Source organism: Moschus berezovskii, chromosome 25 (genome assembly GCF_049115385.1).
Source record: "Moschus berezovskii isolate FMDL1 chromosome 25, NW_MosBer_1.0, whole genome shotgun sequence".
NCBI classification, from domain to species: Eukaryota; Metazoa; Chordata; class Mammalia; order Artiodactyla; family Moschidae; genus Moschus; species Moschus berezovskii.
The window spans coordinates 5,252,266-5,275,499 of record NC_142484.1 but is presented as its reverse complement, the minus strand read 5'-3'; the positions used below and the strand labels follow the sequence as shown (position 1 = coordinate 5,275,499).

General features: G+C 54.1%; 1 protein-coding gene across 2 annotated transcripts in view; it reads left to right on the top strand.

Annotated features, from left to right (window-relative positions):
• The window catches only part of LRP5 (LDL receptor related protein 5), a 125,600-nt gene that overhangs the window by 31,954 nt on the left and 70,412 nt on the right, over positions 1–23,234 (top strand). For both annotated transcript variants that reach the window (XM_055415337.2, XM_055415336.2), the window contains exons 2-5: positions 4,080–4,476; positions 12,676–12,873; positions 21,076–21,272; positions 22,388–22,519. In XM_055415337.2, coding sequence (XP_055271312.2) covers positions 4,080–4,476; positions 12,676–12,873; positions 21,076–21,272; positions 22,388–22,519 — 924 coding nt within the window. The remainder of the gene's footprint in view (positions 1–4,079; positions 4,477–12,675; positions 12,874–21,075; positions 21,273–22,387; positions 22,520–23,234) is intronic.

Genomic DNA, 23,234 nt, shown 5'->3' with positions numbered 1-23,234 from the left:
GAAGACTGCAGCGAATATTGTGTCTAGGACGTTTTCCTTCCTTCAGGTGTTCCCTGGGATAAGGGCCTGCGAGGTTGATCCTCGGGGAGAGCGTTGAAACGGTTGTGGTCCTCAATACCAGCAGACGAGGCATTTCCTGAAAGGGCTGTGCCTGCCTCTGTGGCCGCCAGGTGGCCGTGTCTGTTTTTCCACCGACCCCGAGGGGTCCTGGTGGCCCAGGCGTGGCCGGGCCGGAGGCTTGGCTCTCAGCCTGTCTGCTCTCCCTCCTCTCCCTCCTCACACTCCTTGTTTCCCCTCACTGCTCCAGAAGCTTGGGCCACTTGGTAAGAGAGCATCCCCGAGTGGCCTGGGGCAGGTCAGGGCAGCCTTCTAAGAGCCGCAGTCCTCACCTGGGGCATGTGTGCCTGGGACTTGGACCTACCAGGTCCAGGGCCTGTGGGCACATCACCTGGGCAGGAGCACGTAGTCGTGTGCCGTCTCCCCCAGGCCTCACCCCAGGGCCTTTGCACCAGCCATTCCCTCTGCCGGGATGCCTTCCCTCTGCCCTTCTCTCTGCCCCTTCGAGTCTTTGTCCAGGGGTCACTTTCTCAATGAGGCCACCCTGACCATCTTAGGAGAAACGGCAGCGCCCACTCCAGACCCTTCACTCGGCGCTGCTTCTCCAAACCATGACTGACCTCACCTCCTCTTCCATGCTGGTTGTCTTTTCCCCCCACGTAAGACAAGGTGCGAGGGTGGGTTCTTGGTTCAGTTGCATGTCCCAGACAGGCTGGCATGGGCTTTATGACACTCTGCCGCCAGCCTGTTGGCCGGCTTGGTTCCGGTCTCATCCCAGCGCATCCCTTCCCAGGACTGCCTGTCTGGACCCCAGCCCCTTGCCTGGGTGCTCCGATCCTGCCCAGGCCTCAGCCTTTCCCTCCCATGGGGCAAGAGGACCCCCACCCTGGAAGCCACATCTCTGTGACAAGCCGGAGCCCCTGATAGGCTTGGGGCCACATCAGCCAGGGCTTCCCAGGCCCTAGGAGGGGCCCTGGGCGGGCAGGTGGCCCCGTCACAGAGACCCCCATTGCTGTGAGCTCCCCAGGTGACCCAGAGAGTGAGTGAGTGAGTGAAAGTCGCTCAGTCGTGTCCGACTCTTTGCGACCCCGTGGACTGACTGTAGAGTCCATGGAACTCTCCAGACCAGAATACTGGAGTGGGTAGCCTTTCCCTTCTCCAGGGCATCTTCCCAACCCAGGGATCGAGCCCAGGTCTCCCGCACTGCAGGTGGATTCTTTACCAGCTGAGCCACAAGGGAAGCAGATTTAGGAATTGAGTGTGTGGTGGTCTCCAACCATCTTCGAGGCAGGAGCTGGTCCTCCTGGAAAGAGCCTGCCAGCCCCTGGCTCTCCAGAGCGGCTCCCCGCACCAGTCTCCGTTTGGGAAAGCACAGAAAATTGAACGCCGACCGCCCCCACCCCCTAACATCATCTGCGGCCTTTGAAGGGTGCACCTGAACAGTCCAGTGTGTAAACGGTGGTGGAAATGCGGTCTTTCCAGTTTGGGGAGAAACAGCAGAGCAGAACCAGGATTCTTTGTTCCCCGGGGCGGCTTCCTTCCCGTCTCTCCCCAGCCCCGGCTCCCCGTCCCCCTCTGGGACTTTTGCCTCGGGGAAGGCTTTACTTACTGGGTTTCTGGCCAACAGTTGGGGCTAGTGACTCGCCTCCTGGGTATTTCCCTCCAAAGAGCTTCCCCTCAGGGCTGGAAAATCTCCTGTCTGAGACTCCCTGGGTGTGGGCCGTCCACCTCTTGGTGCGGATGTCTGGTGAGTTTCGTCCCTCACCTGTGGTCACCAATGTCCACTTGAATACCTGTGGCATCGGGGAGCTTACTTTCTCCCGAGAGAGTCCCCGCATTGTTGCCCGGAGATGCTAATTTGTCTATTTATTTTTCGTGTTCAGAGCTTCCCAGGTGGCTCTAGTGGTAAAGAACCTGCCTGCCAATGCAGGAGACGTGAGACACGGGTTTGATCCCTGGGTTGGGAAGATCCCCTGGAGGAGGGCATGGCAACCCACTCCAGTATTCTTGCCTGGAGACTCCCATGGACAGAGGAGCCTGGCGGGCTACAGTCCATGGAGTCACAGAGTCAGACACGACTTCAGTGACTTAACATGCACGCGTTTTTGGTGTTTACTGATTTGTTTGGCTGTGCTGCGTCTTAGTTGTGGCATGCAGGATCTAGTTCCCTGATCAGGGATCGAACCCTGGCCCTCTCCATTGGGAGTGTGGAGTCTTAGCCACTGGACCACCAGAGAAGTCTTCAGACATGCTAACTTAGAGAAGAAAGTGGAGTCTGCATCCTCAGGCTGGGGCTGGGTACACCCTGTTGGTGGGGCGGCCATGAGGCCTTGGTGTGTGTACCTGTGTGTGTGTCTGTCCCGGGGGAGAGGATCAGCTTATCCAGGAGCTTTGTGACTCCCAGGAGGTTAAGAACCACCCGGCAGGTCCTACCTTGGCCGGATGAGAGGGGATGAGCCGGGACACCTTGCCGCGAGGAATCTCGGGAGCGTGGGCACATTGAGCAATGCTGGCAGGGTGGGATTACCGGTCATCTGTGCTCCAGTGGCCGGGACGACCCTGGTGACAATGAGTGGGCAGGTGCCCTGGGGGTCCTGTTGCCCTGAGTATGCTCTGGGGGTTGGTTGGCATTGGCTTTGCTGCCTCCCCCATTGGCCTCCAGATCTAACCTCGAAGGCCCCCTTTCACTTCTGGCCTTCACGATTCTTCCTCCTCTGACAGTCTGGACCCTCCCGGATCCAGGCTGCCATTCCCTCACCCACTGTCCTCCAGCTGGTCGGTGTCTGACCCTTGGAGGGCACCTGACTTCCGGCCGGGCCTCCGGTGGTGGGTGTCACTGCCTCTCTGCTTGCTGGGCCTCCGGCTGATGGCGGGGTTCTGGACCCTTCTGGGCTGCCCATCCTTTTCCTTCTTCCCTCTCAGAGCACAGAAGAGACTCACCGTCTTGAAGCTGGGATGCTAGGGGGTAGGGGGAGGGAGGGTGAAATGCATTTATAGAGCAGCTGCCTATGCTGGCCCTGGGCAGGGCAGGGGCGTTCTTCAGATGGGCAGGTGAGCCCTCCTGGAGTGCAGGGTCCACTGGAACCCTCGGCATGCTGTAGCAGCTGGGAAAACAGTAATTTCCGTTTTTAATTAAAAAGACCTTTTTATTGAGGTGCCTATACACAGAAAAGGAATGCATTTTTGTAACTAAATATACACACGCAAGCAGCATACTTGAGTATGAGTGTTCCACAGTGTGGCACCTCTGGTGTGTTTTGAACTTCGTTCCTCTTGAAGCCTTAACTTCCCCTTCTGTAAAATGGGCCAGCTATCACCCACAACCCAGGCCTCTGTAGTGAGGGCTGAGGGGCACTCAGAGAGGAGCCCGCCCAGCCCTGCGTGCTGTGTGGCCGGCAGAGAGCTGTCGGCCTGTGACGACCCATGCTCTTTATTGTCTGTTCGGACCTGTTCGGGGCAGGGAGGGATGAGATTTGGGACAGGTGTTCTCCGTGTACCATCTCCTCCTTGAAGAATGTCCGGATGCCCACCTCGGATGCAGTGGTAACATCCCATTGTTTGATTGTTGCCGTGTGACGTAACGTGGTGATGGTGATGGTGGGAGTGATGGAGCCCTGTGGGCGGTCCTGACCTGGAGCCCTCCGCGTGGCCTCTGTCCTGCAGGGGCAGGGGCCAGGATGCGAGCCAGTGTGCACCCTGGCAGTGTGGCCTTGTGGTGGCATCTGTGGGCAAGGTGATAGGCATGGCAGGAAGGGCTGCTGGGGCCTGGCGGGGGTAGGGGGGGACACGCGGCAGCCCTCGGTGGTTTCAGTAACTACAGCTGCCTTGAAAGAGCCTCTGAACGAGTGCTGGGCCCACCCAGGCAGCTTCCCGGCAGTGGCCCGGGATGGAAGGCAGGAGCCGCGAGCCTCGGGCATAGGCCGGGTGGGGGCCCCGGGGTGGTCCGGGCTCAGAGTCCCCCATCCCAGGCTGTGCGGCCTGCAGCTCAGCCAGAGTCCTAACGGTTTGCTTCTGTCCCACAGCCTCGCCGCTCCTCCTGTTTGCCAACCGCCGGGACGTGCGGCTGGTGGACGCCGGCGGAGTCAAGGTGGAGTCCACCATCGTGGTCAGCGGGCTGGAGGACGCAGCTGCTGTGGATTTCCAGTTCTCCAAGGGGGCCGTGTACTGGACGGACGTGAGTGAGGAGGCCATCAAGCAGACCTACCTGAACCAGACGGGCGCCGCCGTGCAGAACGTGGTCATCTCTGGCCTGGTGTCACCCGACGGCCTGGCCTGCGACTGGATCGGCAAGAAGCTGTACTGGACGGACTCGGAGACCAACCGCATTGAGGTGGCCAACCTCAATGGGACGTCCCGGAAGGTCCTCTTCTGGCAGGACCTTGACCAGCCGCGGGCCATCGCCTTGGACCCCGCGCACGGGTAAACCCAGCACCTCACCTCCCTGCGGGGGGGTTGTTCAGCTGCTTAGTTATGTCTGGCTCTTTACAGCCCCGTGGACTGCTGCTCGCCAGGCCTCCCTCTCCATCGCCATCTCCCGGAGCTTGCTCAGACCCACGTCTCCACTGAGTCGGTGACGCCATCCAACCCTCTCATCCTCTGCTGCCCCCCTCTCCTCCTGCCCTCAGTCTTTCCCAGCATCAGTTTCTTTTCCTGATGGTGGGGTGGGTGGGGCCGTGATTTCCTTCTTGAATTTACTTGAGACCAACCAAGTACCATTTTCAGAGGAAACCCGCAGTCTTAAAATGAGTCCACCTGGCAGAATTTGTTGAAACACCCTGGAACGTGTTTCTTTTCTAAACTTGCTGCAACTGATGTGCTTGGCCGTGGATCTGAATTGTTAAGCATCTCGGTGTGTGTGTGAGTGTCGGAGGAGGGTTTGGGCACTCAGCCAGGTAGAACCCACACCTTTCACCTTCTTTATGACTGCATCAGCTGAACACGGTGGAAAAAGTGAAACTCCCCGTCCGGATGTAGAACTTGCGGAATTGTTGCTCTGGTGGAAGCCCTCTGTTCCCCCCTGCTTCGTGGTCTGGCTGAGCTCACGTGACTCCCAGAGGCTCAGGGCCCAGCCCCAGTTCCAGGTGGGGTGTTGTGAGTGGCGGGAAAACTAAGAACGTACGCAGAGTTGAAGGCTGGGCTGGAGGGATGGAGGGGAGATGGCAAGCTGCCCTCCAGGCCATGCTCATGGCAGGCTTTCCTAGCGGGAGCTCTTGGCTCAATCACCCTCGGCCCTCTTCCCCGTCTTCCCACCGCCTGGGAAGGACACACCCTTAGCTGGGCCTGGTGCCCGCCCACTGGCCACGCCCAGCCCAGGGCTGTGTCCGCCAGCTCCACTGCTGTCCGCTCATCAGAAGCGGCTGTCGGGCATCTTTTGAGGAGAAATGAAGTAGGACCCTGGTTTCTGGTCCTGCTGCCCTCTGCTGCCCTGGGGGTGGTGCTGGCTGCCCTGCGTGCAGCCTGGGTTGGAGGGACCTCTTGGCCCACCTGGGACGGGTGGAATGAGGGCTCAGGGCGGAGGCCTATCCTGCCAGGGCGGGTGCCTGGGTACCTCGGGGAGCACGCTGGGTGAGGGGGTGGGTACTTGAGTGGCTGAGTAAGGTTCCTTCCGTGGGCTTCTTGGCGTGTTGACTGAGAAAGCACACTCTACTGCCTCTTGATACCGGGGAAGAGTGGTGCCTCTGGAGCTGCTGGGTTGTGTGAAAGCTGAATGTGTGTGTGTGTGCATTGCTGTGTGTCTGAGCCACTGAGTATGGGACTGGAGGGTGTGAGCCTGTGTGCACCTATTTGGGTGAACCTCTGAGCGCACCTGTGAGCACACGTGTGTCTGTATCAGTGTCTACACGCATTGGGGGTGGGTGCATGAGATTTATTGCCCTGGTAGCTGACTGGCCAAGGTCAGGCCAGACAAGCCCGGTGCCCCCGCTCCCAAGGGCTGCCCCAGCATCCCAGGTCGGGGGCACGCCAGGCGGTGACTTATCTTTAGGCCCCCTCACCCCCCGAGGAGGGCTGAGCCCCTCCAGATGCCGGGGGGCCAGGCTGATCTTCCAGGAGGGTCTGTGAGTTGCACGGGAAATGGTCCCTGCCTCGGGCCTCTTCCATCCCTCAGTGTGGCCTTGGGGGTCACAGAGGGTCACTGTCTTCTGGGTCGTGGTGGCTGGGGTGGCTGTGTCCCGCTGGCTAAGAGGGGCACCATCAGCAGCGGGACAGGCTGAGGGGAGCAGCCCCGAGGCCCTCACAGTGCGCTGGGGGACCGTGAACAGATGCCGTGTGCCACAGGGGAGGGGGCGGCAGGGCGCGGGCACAGGGAGGGGAGGCGGGGGCTTCCTGCAGTCGGCCAGGAGCCCAGGACGCTTCTTGGTAGCGTTTGAACAGAGACATGAAGAGGTGAGGGCAGGAGACATCTGGGGGAAGGGCTTCTGGGCAGAGGGCGCAGCTAGTGTGAGGGCCCTGGGCTGTTGCAAGGCGGGGTGTGGCGGGGGCGGGCCGGGCTTCCAGGGGCCGGGCTGCGGGTCTGACTCCTGCTTAAGGGGCTCATTCTGGCTCTTGGAACGAGGGGAAACTTGAGGGTGGGAGCTGGGAGCTCCGTTAGCAGCTGTTACTGTGCTCCTGGCAAGAGAAGGTAGATAGGCCTGGGCTTGGGGGGAGGTGAATGGATTGGAGGCAGTGGGCTTGAGTAGCGCGGGGTCTGCTTTGAAGCTGGAACCATCTGGATTTAGACAAGAAGGGAGGACGGTGCAGGGCTGCGCTGTTCCTCAGCATCCCCGTCTGTACAGGGTTGTGACCCTGCCCCATGTCATGGACACCAAGAATGGTTGTGGTGTCAGTAAATGGTCACTGTTGTTATGTTAAAAATGCCCCTCACACCTCCCTGAAAAGTAGTCTTCATATCTGTGCACAGACTTCTCTTTTTTCTCTTCCTTGCAGCCTTTTGCCATCTTGGTTGGGAGATGTTTGGTGCTTGTTTGGAAGCTGCTCAGTTGGGATTTGTCTGGTGTGGTTGGAAGGTGCTTAGTTGGGAGGTGCTGGTGCTTATTTGGGAAGTGCTCAGTACTCAATTGGGAGGTGCTCTGTACTTGGTTGAGAAGTGCTTGTTGCTCAATTGGGAGGTGTCATGTGGTTGGAAGGTCCTCAACTGAGAGTTGCTAGTGCTTGGTTGGGAAGTACTCAGGAGATACTTGGTGCTTCGTTGAGTGATGCTTGGTGCTGAGTTGGGAGGTGCTTAGTGCTTAGTTGGGAGGTACTGGGTGCTTGTTTTGGATGTGCTTGGTACTCAGTTGAGAGGTATTTGTGCTTGGTTAGGAGGTGCTTGGTACTTGTTTGAGAAGTACTTGGTGCTCAGTTGAGAACAGTCTTCTTGCTCACACCCGTGCTGACATTGCCTGTAGCATCCACAGGAGTTGGTCCGTCTCTGGCTCCGGCTTGTTTTATTTGAAATCTTTTCTGATCTTGCCTTTTAATTCTCTCGTCAAACCCTGCTGGGATCACACCCCTGCCCCTGGGGGCAGAGTTGACTTAGGTGTTGACACCTTGGGCAGGATTTCTGAGGCCCCAGCCTCTCCCCCTAAGCTCCTCCTTCCCCAGTAATGTGTCTGATGTGTGATGCAGCGAAAATGATGCCGCGAAGTGTCACCCTCACCAGGGTGAGAACTCTGCACTGTGGTCCTAGGCTGGCTGGCTGGGGTGTGGTTAAGGTCAGCAGTGCCTGCTTTGTCTTCTTAAGCGTCGCTGCCCAGCAGGGGACCACTCTAGGCTGGTGCGGAGGGACCAAGGGCAGCACCCCATTCTCGCTAAACACTGGCCTGGTGGTGGCCCTTGGTGTGCACTTGAGCTGCGTCCTGGGGCCACAGACGTGAGGCTGCAGGGGCATCACCCCCTCCCCCAGCCCCGTGGGCGCCTCTGCCATCTCCCTGTGTCCTCTTGTGGTGTCTTCTTTCTGCCTCACAACTGGGGTCCCTCCTCTGATGAAGCGATACTGCCCCATATGTCATTAGGGGGTCCTCAGTCCTAATGTGCACCCCAGGGTGCGTGTGACCAAGAGCCCCATGGGCAGAAGGGCCCACAGACTCTGGGGATTGGACTTGGGCCGTTTCAGCAGTGGCACAGTGCAGTGCCCAGGCCAGGCACCTCTGCTGCCAGCATCAGGTGCCCCGGTGAGGGGCAGAGCGGGCCCCTCTCGCCCTGAGGCTCTGGGGCTGGAGGACATCAGCCCTGCACAGGGGCAGGTGATGGGGCGCATGCCTGTACCAGCCCACGAGGGGCTGCGGTGGCTCCTGGGTCTCCAGCTGAAGCCAGGCTGAAACCCAACCCCCTCTTTAAAATGCAAAATGGCCCTTCCCTAAAATAAGATCCAACCACAACCGCACCAGCCACTGCCCTCTGCGCTGAGCCCAGGCTGCAGTGCTGTGCCTCGGAAGTTGCTGCTTCTCCGTGGAGCTTGGCGGGGCCTCTGGCAGCGTCCAGGCCCTGCACGAGCACGTCCGCACTGGCTGGGCTCTGGGAGCGGGGTGACCCGCGAGTTCCCCATTTAAGGAAACCAGCCGGCCTCTGTTATGAAACCCGGGGGAAGGAATTTGAATTATGCTCCTCGCGGAGGTCCTGAGCCTGCACTTTTTCCGGCCTTTCCTGCTGGCCTCCAAGGAGCCTTTGGGGAGGGCACGAGTGGAGGGCTCTGAGATTTATTCTCCTGATACCTCTGGGCAGCTGGGGGGGCTGGAGGCTGGGCTCATTCCAGGCTGCTGGGGGTGGGAAACACGCAGGGAGGGAGACATGGCCGCACCAGGCCTGCGGGAGACTTTGCAGCTGGCTGAGGGCACCTGTGAGCCTCAGGGGCCAGGAGAGGTTCACCATCGCCCCAGGCTGGCAGAGGGGCATGTGTCCCAAGGTGGACAGGCCTTGGCCCCAACGAGAAAGCCACGCTGTGCTCCTGGAGCCTGTGAGCGGCGCAGCACACCCTTTCAGAGCCTCCGTTTTCTCACTTGTCCCGCTGGAATAGTAATTCTCGCTCTCCCTGCATTTTGAACTGTGGTGCTGGAGAAGACTCTTGAGAGTTCTTTGGACTGCAAGGAGATCCAACCATTCCATCCTAAAGGCAATCAACCCTGAATATTCATTGGAAGGACTGATGCTTTTGACCACCTGATGTGAAGAGGCGACCCTCTTGGAAATGACCCTGTCCTGATGCTGAGAAAGACTGAGGGCAGGAGGCGAAGGGGCGACAGAGGATGAGATGATTGGATGGCATCACTGACTCAGTAGACAGGAGTTTGACAAACTCAGGGAGATGGTGAAGGACCGGGAAGCCCGGCGTTCTGCAGTCCATGCGGTCGCAAAGAGTCAGACACGACTGAGCGACTGAACAACTGCATCGCTTCTCGCTAGATGCAAAGGGGCATGCATAAGAGGCTTTTTGGAGAGGTGCTCTGAGCTCTCTGTCCCCATGGGGCTGGAGATCAGGGGAGCTTGTGACAGCAGTGGGGTACGGCAGGCCCCTTGCTGCACGTGAAGCCCCCGCAACCTCGTTCTCGTCATCTGTCACAGCCCAGCAGCACCAACTCTGACATGACTCCCCAATCCAAGGTCGCTTGACCTCACAGATGGGGCTGGTCCTCGGAGCTCCATCTCAGAGGGAATGGCAGCCATGTGCATGTCATTTTCTCTCTCCCGCTGGACAGAGACCCCCAAAGGGCAAGTCTGGACCTGTTCTCCCCCACGCCCCTGCCGGCTTGGCTGGTCCCTGGTGGACAGCAGCGCAGGGTTTGTGGTGAGGTTTTACCTCTGAAGATGTGGAGGTGAGAGCTGGGGGTGGGGGAGGAGCTTGATTGGTAATAGAAGCTGCTGAAAGGGAAGCCCATGGTCCACGGAACTAGGATGCCCGTGAAGTCACCTGTCATCACTCTTGGTGTCCCACAGCCCCTCCGGTTGCCATCTGGGCTTGAGCTCCCTGCCTGGCTGGCCATCCCCCCACTACAGGTCAGGTGGCTCGTAGGAGCCAGCCCTTCCAGGCTGATGCCTGTTTGCCCAGCGTAAACCAATCATTTGTCTCTAAAGCAGCTGCTAAGGCCGAGGGTGGTGGGGTTTGCTGATTGCTCAAGACTTCTGTGCCGCCCTAGAAGGGGGAAGTGGGGGCAACCACACCAGCTGGAGAGTCTCATGGGCCTCAAGAAGGACGGGGGCCTTTCATGGGGAATCCAGACCCTGTCCCCCCTCCACCGTGGAGAGACGCTGATGGACAGAGTAGAATAGGTCTGCCCCTTTGTATCCTGTGGCTCCCCCAGAGCCGAAGGGGCCAGGAACTCAGGAGATTTGTGCCCTCCAGCTGGTGTGGGTCCCCTCTGCTCTCCACTGAAGGGCGGCACGGAGTGGGCACCCCACTAGGACAGCTGGGCCCTGGTGGGGTTTGAACCCGTCACCCGAGATGCATGCATATTATCTCTGCTGTATTGGTGGGACATCAAATGAGGAAGCCTCTACAGAGGCAGTGGGTTCTTCCTGCAGACCCTGAGCTCATGGTTAAACAGAGCAGAATCACCCAAACCTCACCTAAGAATAACTGAGATGTTTATAATTTATTTATTTTGGCCACACCAAAATAAATAGGGCATGTGGGATCTTAGCCCCCTGCGATGGAAGTGCAGAGTCTTAACCCCTGGGCCACCTGGGAAGCCCCAGCAGACTTTATTTTTTTAAAGCAGTTTTAGGTTCACAGAAACAATGAGGGGAGGAGTGTACAGAGTTCCCACATATCCACAAACATTCACTGGCTTTTGACAGAGATTGAATGGCACATATCCACCACTATGTTATCCTGTGGTGGTGGGTGGTTCAGTCCTTTGCTAATTTCCTGTCCAGCTCTTGTGACCCCATGAACTGTAGCCCACCAGGCTCCTCTGTCCATAGGATTTTCCAGGCAAGAATACTGGAAGAGGTTGCCATTTCCTTCTCCAGGGGATCTTCCCAACCCAGGGATGGAACTCTGGTCTCCTGCACTGCAGGTAGATTCTTTATCTACTGACCTACCAGGGAAAGTCCCATATTATCCTGTACAATCATTTTACTGCCCTCTGCGTTCCACTCATTCGTCCCTCCCAAGCCCCCAGCAGCCCCTGATCTTGTTACTGTCTCCATAGTTTTGTCTTTAACAGAGCGTCCTATGCGGGAACCAGCGTATGCAGCCAGTTCACGCTGGCCTTTTTCACTTACTAATATGCATTTCGTGTTGCTCTGTGTCTTTTCGCGGCTTAATAGCTCATTTCTCTTTAGCACACAGTAATATTCCATTATATAGGTTTTAGCTGCCTTTTAGAAGTTCATTTATGGCATTTTTATAGGAGCAAAAAATCAGAAGCAGCTGCAAACGTTCCGTGTGGAATCACTTAAATAACTTACGGAGCCTGGTGGGTTATGGTCCAGTTCAGTCATTCAGTTGTGTCCGGCTCTTTGCGACCCCATGGACCGCAGCACGCTAGGCCTCCCTGTCCATCACCAACTCCCGGAGTTTACCCAAACTCGTGTCCATTGAGTCAGCGATGCCATCCAGCCATCTCATCCTCTGTCGTCCCCTTCTCCCCTGCCTCAATCTTTCCCAGCATCAGGGTGTTTTCAAATGAGTCAGTTCTTCTCATCAGGTGGCCAAAGTATTGGAGCTTCAGCTTCAGCATCAGTCCTTCAAACGAATATTCAGGACTGATTTCCTTTAGGATGGACTGGTTGGATCTTCAAGTCCAAGGGACCCTCAAGAGTCTTCAGCACCATAGTTCAAAAGCATCAGTTCTTCAGTGCTCAGCTTTCTTTGTAGTTCAACTCTCACATCCGTACATGACTACTGGAAAAACCAAAGCTGTGACTAGACGGACGTTTGTTGGCAAAGTAATGTCTCTGCTTTTTAATACGCTGTCTAGGTCGGTCATAGCTTTCCTTCCAAGGAGTAAGCGTCTTTTCATTTCATGGCTGCAGTCAGCATGAAAGTCTCTCACTGTTTCCACTGTTTCCCCATCTATTTCCCATGAAGTGATGGGAGCAGATGCCATGATCTTAGTTTTCTGAATGTTGAGTTTTAAGCCAACTTTTTCAGTCTCCTCTTTCACTTTCATCAAGAGGCTCTTTAGCTCTTCTTCGCTTTCTGCTATAAATGTGGTGTCATCTGCATATCTGAGGTTATTGATATTTCTCCCAGCAATCTTGATTATAGTCCACAGGGTTGCAAAAGAGTCGAATGTGACTTAGCGACCAAACAACAACAAAATTCCCATTAAAAGAACAAGAAAGACTCCTATTAGTAAGAAGAGAGAACTCAGAACTCAATGAGAACAAGTGGAAACAAGGATATTTCATTATCCACCTTTGATTAATAAATAATATATTAGTGGGGATTCCACACTTGCATTGCCAAAGGTGTGGGTTCAACTCCTGGTTGGGGAGCTAAGAACCCACAAGCTTCCCGGACAAAAAAAATATACATGGTACTAACTGCTTAGAAAGCAAATCAGAAGTAGTAATACCCCACGGCCTAAACACTGGGTGAGATTTCCAGGCAGATTCATCGTCTCTGTTTCGTTTGCTTGCATTCATGTAGACAGGAAACAGAAACCAAACAAAAGCAAGCTTTTCCGTCCTCGTTAGGTACATGTACTGGACAGACTGGGGAGAGACACCTCGGATCGAGCGGGCAGGGATGGATGGCAGCACCCGGAAGATCATCGTGGACTCGGACATTTACTGGCCCAACGGGCTGACCATCGACCTGGAGGAGCAGAAGCTGTACTGGGCCGACGCCAAACTCAGCTTCATCCACCGCGCCAACCTGGACGGCTCCTTCCGGTAAGTCCCGGCTCTGGGTCCTCCTCTTATTCTCTGGCCCGCAAGTGCCCGCTGGGCATTGGTTGATCCTTCTCAACTCAGGCCGGAGGTCTTGCACCTGAAACCCTGGGGGCCTCAGGCACGCAGGCCTCCTCAGAACAGAGATCAGTGATGGTGCTCACACTGTATCTGACATCCCACCCGAGTGGGGTCTGGGGAAGTACCTGTATCTATTTTATGGCAAGATGTAGACGGTTCATTCTAAGTGGGATGCAAAAGGCTATAAAGAACCCCTTGTCCACATCCAGGTTTTGCCACCAAAGCACCAAAGAGCTTTCAAATTTCAGAGTTTTTTGGGTTTCAGCATTGCAGATGAGCGATTGTAGACTCGGGCCCATGAATTGATGGGGTTGTGATGACTTCTCTGCATACCTGCCTCCCCCCCAGCACTGAGCTTCTGGAGGCAGAAGCGTGGCCGGAATTGTGTTCACTGCATTCCTGTCTGGCTCGAGGGCCTTACGCAGAGTAGGTGCTCAATAAAATAGGCTGAATGAATGGAAAGGGTGCTGTCTTTGTTGGTAATTGCTGTTAGGGCTTGCTGGTCAGCTGGTCAGCTTAATAGCCCCTCTGCTTCATGACATTTTACATGTAGGAAACCCCCCCACCCCCACCCTGCCCGCCCTTACAGGTCAAGGGTGGTTTATTCATTGGCTTCCTGCCTGCCGGCTCTGTGCCAGGTCTTGGGGCTTCTCCCGCTTGAACAGACTCTGAACCTATACTCGCGGGGCTCCTGGGCCAGGTGGGCAGTGTGTGGGTGCTCAGGGCTGTGGTGACACCTCACGGGGAGGATGCAGCAGCCGGACCTCTGTAGACACAGGCAGACACCAGCTGGAGCAGACGTGAAGAGGTGGCAGCCTTGCCATGTTTTATCCAGGCCGTGTGCCGTGATCATCTGCTGCTGTGTAGCAAAGTACCCCAGACGCTGGCTGCCTGAAACAGCGAACAGACTTCTGAGGGCATCTTAATTTAGGAGGGGTTTAGCTGGGGGGTTCTGGCTCTGAGTGTATCCCGAGGTTATAGCCAAGCTCCCGGCTGGAGCTTCAGTCAGTGAAGGCGGGACTGTGGCTGGAAGACCCACCTCTGAGGTCACTCTCCTGACTGTCGGAAGGAAGCCTCAGTGCCTCTCGGGCTTCTTAGAGCTGAGCCGTGTGCCCCAGCTGATCTGAAACGTTCCATCCCATTTTCCTTTGGACCACAGCCTGGCCTGGGGCCTGCTTTGAGGTTTAGTGGCCTGGGGAACTGAGGTCCTTGCAGAGCTGAGTGATCCAGGCAGTTATGAAGGGTGAGCATTAGAGTCTACAGAGGCTGCAGGTGGGAGTGCCCTGCTCAAGGGGTTGTGATGAGGGGCAGTGAGGATGGTGGTGGCATTTAAAACATGGTGGTGGTGTGGTGGTAGTGAAATTCGTGGTGGTGATGGTGGTGGTGTTGGTTAATGGAGGTGGCAGCAGGATGACGTGATGGTAGCGAAGGTGATGAAGGTGTTGATGAAGGTGGTGATGACGTGATGCTGGCGAGGATACGTTGGCAACGTGAGGATGTGGCGGCTGACCCTTGTATAACATTGGTGTTTTCCTGGACATCCGTCAGTTCACTTCACCCTCATACCAACCCTGGGAAGTGTTTGCTATCTAGTATGCCTGTGCTCAGTCATGTCTGACTCTGCGACCCCATGAACTGTAGCCTGCCAGCCTCCTCTGTCCATGGATTTCTCTAGGCAAGAACACTGGAGTGGCTTGCCATTTCCTCCTCCAGGGGATTTTCCCAGCCCAGGGTTCGAACTCATGTCTCTTGCGTCTCCTGCATTGGCAGGCATTTTTTTTTTTTTTAACCACTGGCGCTACCTGGGAAGCCCTGTGTCTGCTGTTACGATCCCCTCATGATGGTGCACAGAGAGGTGCGTGAACCCGCCCAAGGCCGCACAGCTAGTCCAAGCCGAGGCTGGAAGTGAGGCACTGCGAGTCCCGTCTTCTACCTGCCTGATTTCTCTGGCTCTGCAGATGGTCGGTGCTCTTTATGGATGTGCCCAGGGCTGTTCAGATGGCACATGACCTCCTGGTAAAGCGGGTGAGCCCTGGAGCAGACGGACCTGCCGGGCCTCTCTCTTGGTCATGACTGGGGCTGGGTTGCTTCACTGCTCTGAGCCTTGGGGCCTGGGATGGGATTAGGGATTGTAATAGTGCTTCCCGGAGGTATTCACAGGGTCTGATTTTACTGTGCGCGGTGTCTGGACACAGTAAGCCCTCAGTGAAGGCAGGTGTTCTTGGGATGTTCCCGGGAGGCAGAGGGGGCATGGGTGGAGTTGCATCCAGGGACCCGGGGCATCCTGAAAGGAGCAGTGAGGGTGGGTGAGGTGAGCGGAGTCTGGCACTGGCTTCCTGGGAGCCCTCCAGCTGAGGCAGGGCTCAGGGATGAGAAACAGCCCTGAGAAGTGACGGGCGTCTGGCTTCTCAGTGACGTCATGGAAAGCAGCGTCATGGTTCCCCGGGATGTGAACATTGAATTAGCGTTCAGTTCAGTTCAGTTCAGTCGCTCAGTCGTGTCCGACTCTCTGCGACCCCATGAATCATAGTACTCCAGGCCTCCCTGTCCATCACCAACTCCCGGAGTTCACTCAAACACATGTCCACAGAGTCGGTGATGCCATCCAGCCATCTCATTCTCGGTCGTCCCCTTCTCCTCCCGCCCCCAACCTTTCCCATCATCAGAGTCTTTTCCAGTGAGTCAACTCGTCGCATGAGGTGGCCAAAGTATTGCAGTCTCAGCTTTAGCATCAGTCCTTCCAATGAACACCCAGGATTGATCTCCTTTAGAATGGACTGGTTGGATCTCCTTGCGGTACAAGGGACTCTCAAGAGTCTTCTCCAACACCACAGTTCAAAAGCATCGATTCTTCGGCGATCAGCTTTCTTCACAGTCCAACCCTCACATCCATACATGACAACGGGAAAAACCATAGCCTTGACTAGACGGACCTTGGTTGGCAAAGTAATGTCTCTGCTTTTTAATATACTATCAAGGTTGGTCATAACTTTCCTTCCAAGGAGCAAGCGTCTTTTAATTTCATGGCTGCAATCAGCATCTGCAGTGATTTTGGAGCCCAAAAAAATAAAGTCTGACACTGTTTCCACTGTTTTTCCATCTATTTCCCATGAAGTGATGGGACCAGATGCCATGATCTTTGTTTTCTGAATGTTGAGCTTCAAGCCAACCTTTTCACTCTCCTCTTTCACTTTCATCAAGAGGCTTTTGAGTTCCTCTTCACTTTCTGCCATAAGGGTAGTGTCATCTGCATATCTGAGGTTATTGATATTTCTCCCAGCAACCTTGATTCCAGCTTGTGCTTCTTCCAGCCCAGCATTCCTCATGATGTACTCTGCATATAAGTTAAATAAGCAAGGTGACAATATACAGCCTTGACGTACTCCTTTTCCTATTTGGAATTAGCGTAGGATCCAACAATTCTGATCCTAGGGTTATGTTGCTGCTGAGTTGTGCCTGTGTGCTCAGGCCTATCCGGCTCTTTGAGACCCCATGGACTGTAGCCTGCCAGGCTCCTCTGTCCATGGGATTTCCCAGGCAAGAATATGGGAGTGGGTTGCCATTTCCTGCTCCAGGGGATCTTCCCAACCCGGGATCGAACCCGCGTCTCCTGTGTCTCCTGCATTGACAGACGCGTTCTGTACCACTGAGCCACCTGGGAAGGCCTTCTAGGTTTGTACCCGCAAAGAATTGAAAGTCGGTATTGAAATAAATGCGTGTCCGTAAATATCCATAGCAGGACCATCCACAATAGCCGAAAGGTGGAGACAGCTCAGATGCCCACCAGCGGGTGAACGCTAGATGGATACACAGGGCGTGCCACAGCTGTGCGACGGAGTGTTGCTCACCCATACCTTAGGAATGAAGCGCAGGGAGACGACACGCCACGGACGGCCTTGACAGCACGCTGCTCCCTGAAGGAGAGGCCGCATATTGTGTGACTCCGTTTATTCGGAAAGTCCGGAGCAGGCCAGTCCTTAGGGACAGAAGGCAGACTGGTGTCAGCAGGCGCTGTGGGGGCAGGGAGTTGAGGAGATGAGGATTACTTGCTTGGTGTGTTCAGGGTTTTCCTACGGGGATGGGACTGTTTGGGAAGTAGCTGGAGGTGGTGGTTGCCCAACACTGTGAATGTGCTGCGTGGCCCTGAATTATTATTCGCTTTGAAATGGTTAGTTTGTGTTATGTGAATTTCACCTCAAGACATTTTTTTTGTTTGTTCGGTTTTGGTTTTTATTGAGATATAATTGACATATACAATTATGTTCATTTTGGGTGTATGACACTGTGATTTGTTACACGTGTATGTTGCAAAATGATGACCATAATAAGTTTGGTTGTTTAGTTAACTTCTATTCTTATCACAGAGTTACATTTTTCCCCCTTGTACATATATATTGCAAAATGATGACCGTAATAAGTTTAGTTAACGCCTATCCCTATCAATCAGTTCAGTTCAGTCACTTAGTCGTGTCCGACTCTTTGTGACCCCATGGACTGCAGCACGCCGGGCCTCCCAGTCCATCACTAACTCCCAGAGTTTACCCAAACTCATATCCATCGAGTCGGTGATGCCATCCAACCATCTCATCCTCTGTCGTCCCCTTCTCCTCCTGCCCTCAATCTTTGTGAGCATCAGGGTCTTTTCAAATGAGTCAGCTCTTCACATCAGGTGGCCAAAGTATTGGAGTTTCAGCTTCAACATCAGTCCTTCAAACGAATATTCAGGACTGATTTCCTTTAGGATGTACTGGTTGGATCTCCTTGAAGTCCAAGGGACTCTCAAGAGTCTTCTGCAACACCACAGTTCAAAAGCATCAATTCTTCTGCGCTCAGCTTTCTTCACAGTCCAACTCTCATATCCATACATGACTGCTGGAAAAACCATAGCCTTGACTAGATGGACCTTTGTTGGCAAAGTAATGTCTCTGCTTTTTAATACGCTGTGTAGGTTGGTCATAACTTTTCTTCCAAGGAGCAAGCGTCTTTTAATTTCATGGCTGCAGTCACCCACCATCTGCAGTGATTTTGGAGCCCCCCAAAATTAAGTCAGCCACTGTTTCCACTGTTTCCCCATCTATTTGCCATGAAGTGATGGGACCGGATGCCATGATCTTAGTTTTCTGAATGTTGAGCTTTAAGCCAACTTTTTCACTCTCCTCTTTCACTTTCATCAAGAGGTTCTTTAGTTCTTCACTTTCTGCCATAAGGGTGGTGTCATCTGCATATCTGAGGTTATTGATATTTTTCCTGGCAGTCTTGATTCCAGCTTGTGCTTCATCCAGCCCAGCGTTTCTCATGATGTACTCTGCATAAAAGTTAAATAAGCAGGGTGACGATATATAGCCTTGATGTACTCCTTTTCCTATTTGGAACCAGTCTGTTGCTCCATGTCTAGTTCTATCCCTATACAGTTACAATTTTCCCCTTGTGATGAGAACTTACAAGATCTGCTCTCTTGGCAACTTTTAAATTTACAATACAATATTGTTCATTGTACATTGTTATGTATTGTTAATGTATATGCTGTACATTACACCCCCAGGACTGACTTACCTTAAATCTGGAAATTGGTATGTTTTGATCTCTTACACCTATTTCACCCACCGCCCCACCCCTGGCAACCTCTAGTCTATTCTCTGTATCTATGAGTTTGGGCTTTTAATATTTTTTATTGAGTTATAATTAGCATACAATATTACTGTATTCATTTCAGGTGTAAAACATAGTGACTCAATTATGAAATGATCACAGCAAGAACATTTAACCTTCTATCCCCAAGCAAAGTCATTACGGTATTATTGACCATATTCCTTATGTGTACATTACATAAATCCCCATGACTGATTTATCTTGTAGCTGGAAGTTTGTACCTCTGATCTCTTCCGTCTATTTCATCTGTTTCCCCAGCCCCTCCCCTCCGGCAGCCACCTGTTCGTTCTCTGTATCTGTGAGTCTGTTTCCCTTTTGTCTTCTGGAATTCACGTGTCAAGAAAATCATACAGTATTTGCTTTTCTCTCTCTGAGCTTTTTTCACTTTGCATTATAATCCCCAGGTCCATTCATGGTGCCACAAGTGACAAGATTGCATTATTTTTATGGCTGAGTAGTAGTCCGCTGGATTTTATTCACACACACACACACACTATCTTTTCTTTATTGACTCAGTTCATCTGTTTGCAGACATTGGTTGTTTCCATACATTGGCCATTGTAATCACAGTTGTAATGAACACAGGGATACTTATATCTTTTCAAGTTGGTGTTTTCATTTTCTTAGGGAAGTTAGATATGGAACTGCTGGATCGTACGGTAGTTTTATTTTTAGTCTTTTGAGGAAGCTCCATACTGTTTTCTATAGTGGCTGTACCAATTTACAGCCCCACCAACAATGCACGAGGGTTTCTCTTTCTGCATCCCTGCCAGCGTTGTTGTTTCTTGTCTTTTTGGTGATAACTATTCTCCGCTTCCTCTTCTATTTTTTTGGAATAATTGGAGAGGGATAGGTATTAACTCTTCTTTAAATATTTGGTAGAATTCACCTATGAAACCATCTGGATCTGGACTTCTGTTTGGGGGGAGTTTATTGATTCCTGACTCAATGTTGTTACTAGTTTCTGGTCTATTCAGATTTTCTGTTTCTTCTTGATTCACTCTTGGGAAATTGTCTGCTTCTCAGAATTTATCCATTTCCTCTAGGTTGTCTGGTTTGTTGGTTTAGTGTTCTCTTACGAGGGCTTCCCTAGTGGCTCAGTGGTAAAGAATCCGTCGGCAATGCAGGATTTGATCCCTGGGTCAGGAGGATGCCCTGGAGAAGAAAATGGCAACCCACTCCAGTATTCTTGTCTGGGAAATCCCATGGACAGAGGAACTTGGCAGGCTCCAGTCCATGGGATGGTGAAAGAGTCTGACACGTCTTAGTGACTGAACACATTCTCTAATGATCCTTTGTATTCAATAAATTTTTTAAAAAAGTGACATCAAGGAAACAGGGAAAGGATTTCCCTGGCAATCCAGCGGTTAGGACTGTGTACTTCACTGCAGGGAGCTCGGGTTCGATCCCTGGTTGGGGAACAAAGATCCCACATGCCGCGTGGCGCGGCCAAAAAGAGAAAAGCAGGGAAGAGGCCATGTCGGGTCAGATCGACACCGAGCGTGAGTGTGTGGTCTTCGGTCAGTGGTGCCTCTCGAGTATTACTGTCTCCTGGGTGCTGTGCCCGGGGCTGAGCACGTGCTGGTGACCACCAACCCACAGCTCCTACCTCCTACCCTATAGTGGGGCGAGAGTCATTAAACCAGGCAATTGCATGCTACCAGCTGTGTCAATTACGATTCTATTACCAGCATGCATAATTTCACTAAAAAACAAGTTCTGTTTGCCGAGTATTATAAAAACACAGGCCTCTTCTTCCCTGCCCCTCTAGGTGCTGTGTCGCTCAGTTGTGTCCAACTTTTTGCGACCCCGTGCACTGTAGCCCGCCGGGCTCCTCTGTCCATGGGATTTTCCCAGGCAAGAAAATTAGAGTGGGTTGCCATTCCCTTCTCCAGGGAATCTTCCTGAACCAGGGATCGAACCCAGGGATCCTCTTCTGCGTCTCCTGCATTGGCAGACAGAATCTTTGTCATTGAGCCACCTGGGATGCCCTAAATACACAGAAGAGAATACCTTTTTTTCCTCACATTGATGCAAGTTTAATTTGCTTTGGTAAATGAATTATTGGTTTCAGAGGAAAGAGCACGGTGCTCTGGTTCGTGTTAAGCTGTTAAAGCATCAGGGTGGGACAGGCATGCTTGCCATTAGTCTGTGTCAGCAGGTGTGGCTTCTTGCTCGCCACTTCTCGTCTGTGTTTCTTCCTTGTGGGGTATTTTGTCGGCATCCCCTATTCTAGAATCAGGTTGGATGGGAAGCAATTTTGTGTGCAAGGGCTCCCATGTCACTGTCTGGGGTGGTAGGAGGTTGGCTGGGTCTGGAAGGTGCAACCTGATGGAGGGATGCTGGGATCTCAGGCTGCTCCATCACCGCTCCATGATCCAGTGTGATGTTGATGGGTCAGCAGTGACGATGGAAGGCTCACAAGGAGAATGCAGTGGGGACCCCCCTTGATGGATTCCCCACCCGCCCCTGCAGGCAGAAGGTCGTGGAGGGCAGTCTGACGCACCCCTTTGCCCTCACGCTCTCTGGAGACACTCTGTACTGGACCGACTGGCAGACCCGCTCCATCCACGCCTGTAACAAGAGGACTGGAGACGAGAGGAAGGAGATCCTTAGTGCTCTCTACTCGCCCATGGATATTCAAGTGCTCAGCCCGGAGCGGCAGCCTTATTGTAAGTCAGGGGCCGGGCCGGGGCTGACCGCGGGAGGCTGGTGTCTTCACCTGGGGAGGGGGCAGGCTGGGAGAGGTCCCTCTGCAGAGCTGGCGTGGGGGCTGCTTTGGGCAGGGCTGTCCTCAAGGGTGGCAGAAGGATTCCCAAGGAAGGTTGCCCTGTTTTTCAAGGCCCAGTGGAGGTTACATACTTATATAAAATCTGCTCCAGGTCTGAGTTCTCAGCCTGGGCTCCCCGTGGGGTCGTGGAAGGGTCTCTGATGGTGAAAAGCCCCTGTCACAGGCAGCCAGCAGGGCCAGGGCCTAGGGTCCACCCACTCCGTCAAGGATCACCACCTGATTTTATAGGGACCTCCACCAGTTCCCATGGGGACCACAGAGGGTGGGGATGGATTCTGGCTCTGATGCTGTTGAAGGTCCCAACTTTGAATTTAAGAGTCGGGGTCCAGGGGGTGGGGTTCTCTGAAGTTGTTTTCTGGGGAGAGCTCCGTGTTCCTTAAATGCAAGCTGGGTTCAGTCCTTGGGTTGGGAAGATACCCCTGAAGAAGGGAATGGCAATCCACTCCACTATTCTTGCCTGGAGAATCCCATGGATGGAGGAGCCTGGCGGGCTATAGTCCACGGGGTTTCAAAGAGTCAGACACAACTGAGCGACTAACACTTTGAGCACTTCGTGTTTCTTGGGTCCTGCCCCATCCTGTCCTGGGCAGAGTGAGATCCCAGGAGTGTTCATCAGTTCAATTGCATGATGGCTGTGCCAGGGAGAGCGAAAAGCCTCATCATCAGCATCGAGAGACTCGGCCCTGTGTGGCCACCGAGCGCCTGTGCAGAGCTCATGAGGTCCAAGCACGTGACAGATAAAACAGGCCTCCGCTCCAGGAACCCCTGACCCAGGGCGGCACCACTGCCGGGCGGGCAGGTCCTGGGATCCTGCCAGTGAGGGCTGGGGTGGCCTCCGCGGGGGAGGTGGCCTTGGAGGGGCCCTGATGTAGACGGGGTGTCTCTGTGTAGGAAATCAGGAGGAGGAGGGGCGGGGAGGATGCCCACGTCGGGCGAGGCGGGAGTGGGGGTCGAGGGTGAGTTCCGGAACCGTGTCCCCTTCCCCGTTTCCCGCAGACCACACACGGTGTGAGGATGACAACGGCGGCTGCTCCCACCTGTGCCTGCTGTCCCCGCGGGAGCCATTCTATGCCTGCGCCTGCCCCACGGGCGTGCAGCTTCAGGACAACGGCCAGACGTGCAAGGCAGGTGAGCTGGGAGGGGCGGCCGCCGGCCTGGGTGCCCACCGTCTGCTTCCCTTGGGGAGGGGCTTACACGGTCTGGGCTCCGAGCCGCCGGGATTGGGTCAGATCTGGGCTCTGCTGCCCGATGGGTGCGCTGGGGTTCCCATCTATAAGACTAGGTCGTGCTGGATGGGCTGAGACCCCAAGTGCCCAGCACCCTGCCTGCTTGTGTGATCACACCCTAAAAACTGGCTATTGTTAACTATTAGGGTAAGAAGGGTGGTGTGCTAGGAACTGGGAGGCAGGAGGCAGCGGCAGACACGCTGTCCTCTCCTCCCGCCTCTTCCAAGGGCTCCAGACTCTGCGGCACTGCGGGCCCTCCCCAAAGCTCCTGTGTATGCTCTTCTACTTTCTTCGTAAGCATTGCTGTGGAACTTATAATTCATTTAAAAAACATTTTATTTTTTATCACTACTTTTTTTTTTTGGCTACATTGTGTGGCAGTGTGGGATCTTGGTTCCCTGACCAAGGGTGGAGCCTGCGCCTCCTGCTATGGAAGCACAGAGTCTTAACCCCTGGACCACCAGGGAAATCCTGTAATTCATTTTGACCCTTGCATCCCATTCCCGTGGGATCTTCGTGCCGTAATCACCCCCCTCCTTCCTGAACCTGCTGGAAACGTAGGTCGTGAACACATCCTTAACGGGAGTTATCTTCTGGATGCATGAAGTTTACCTGAT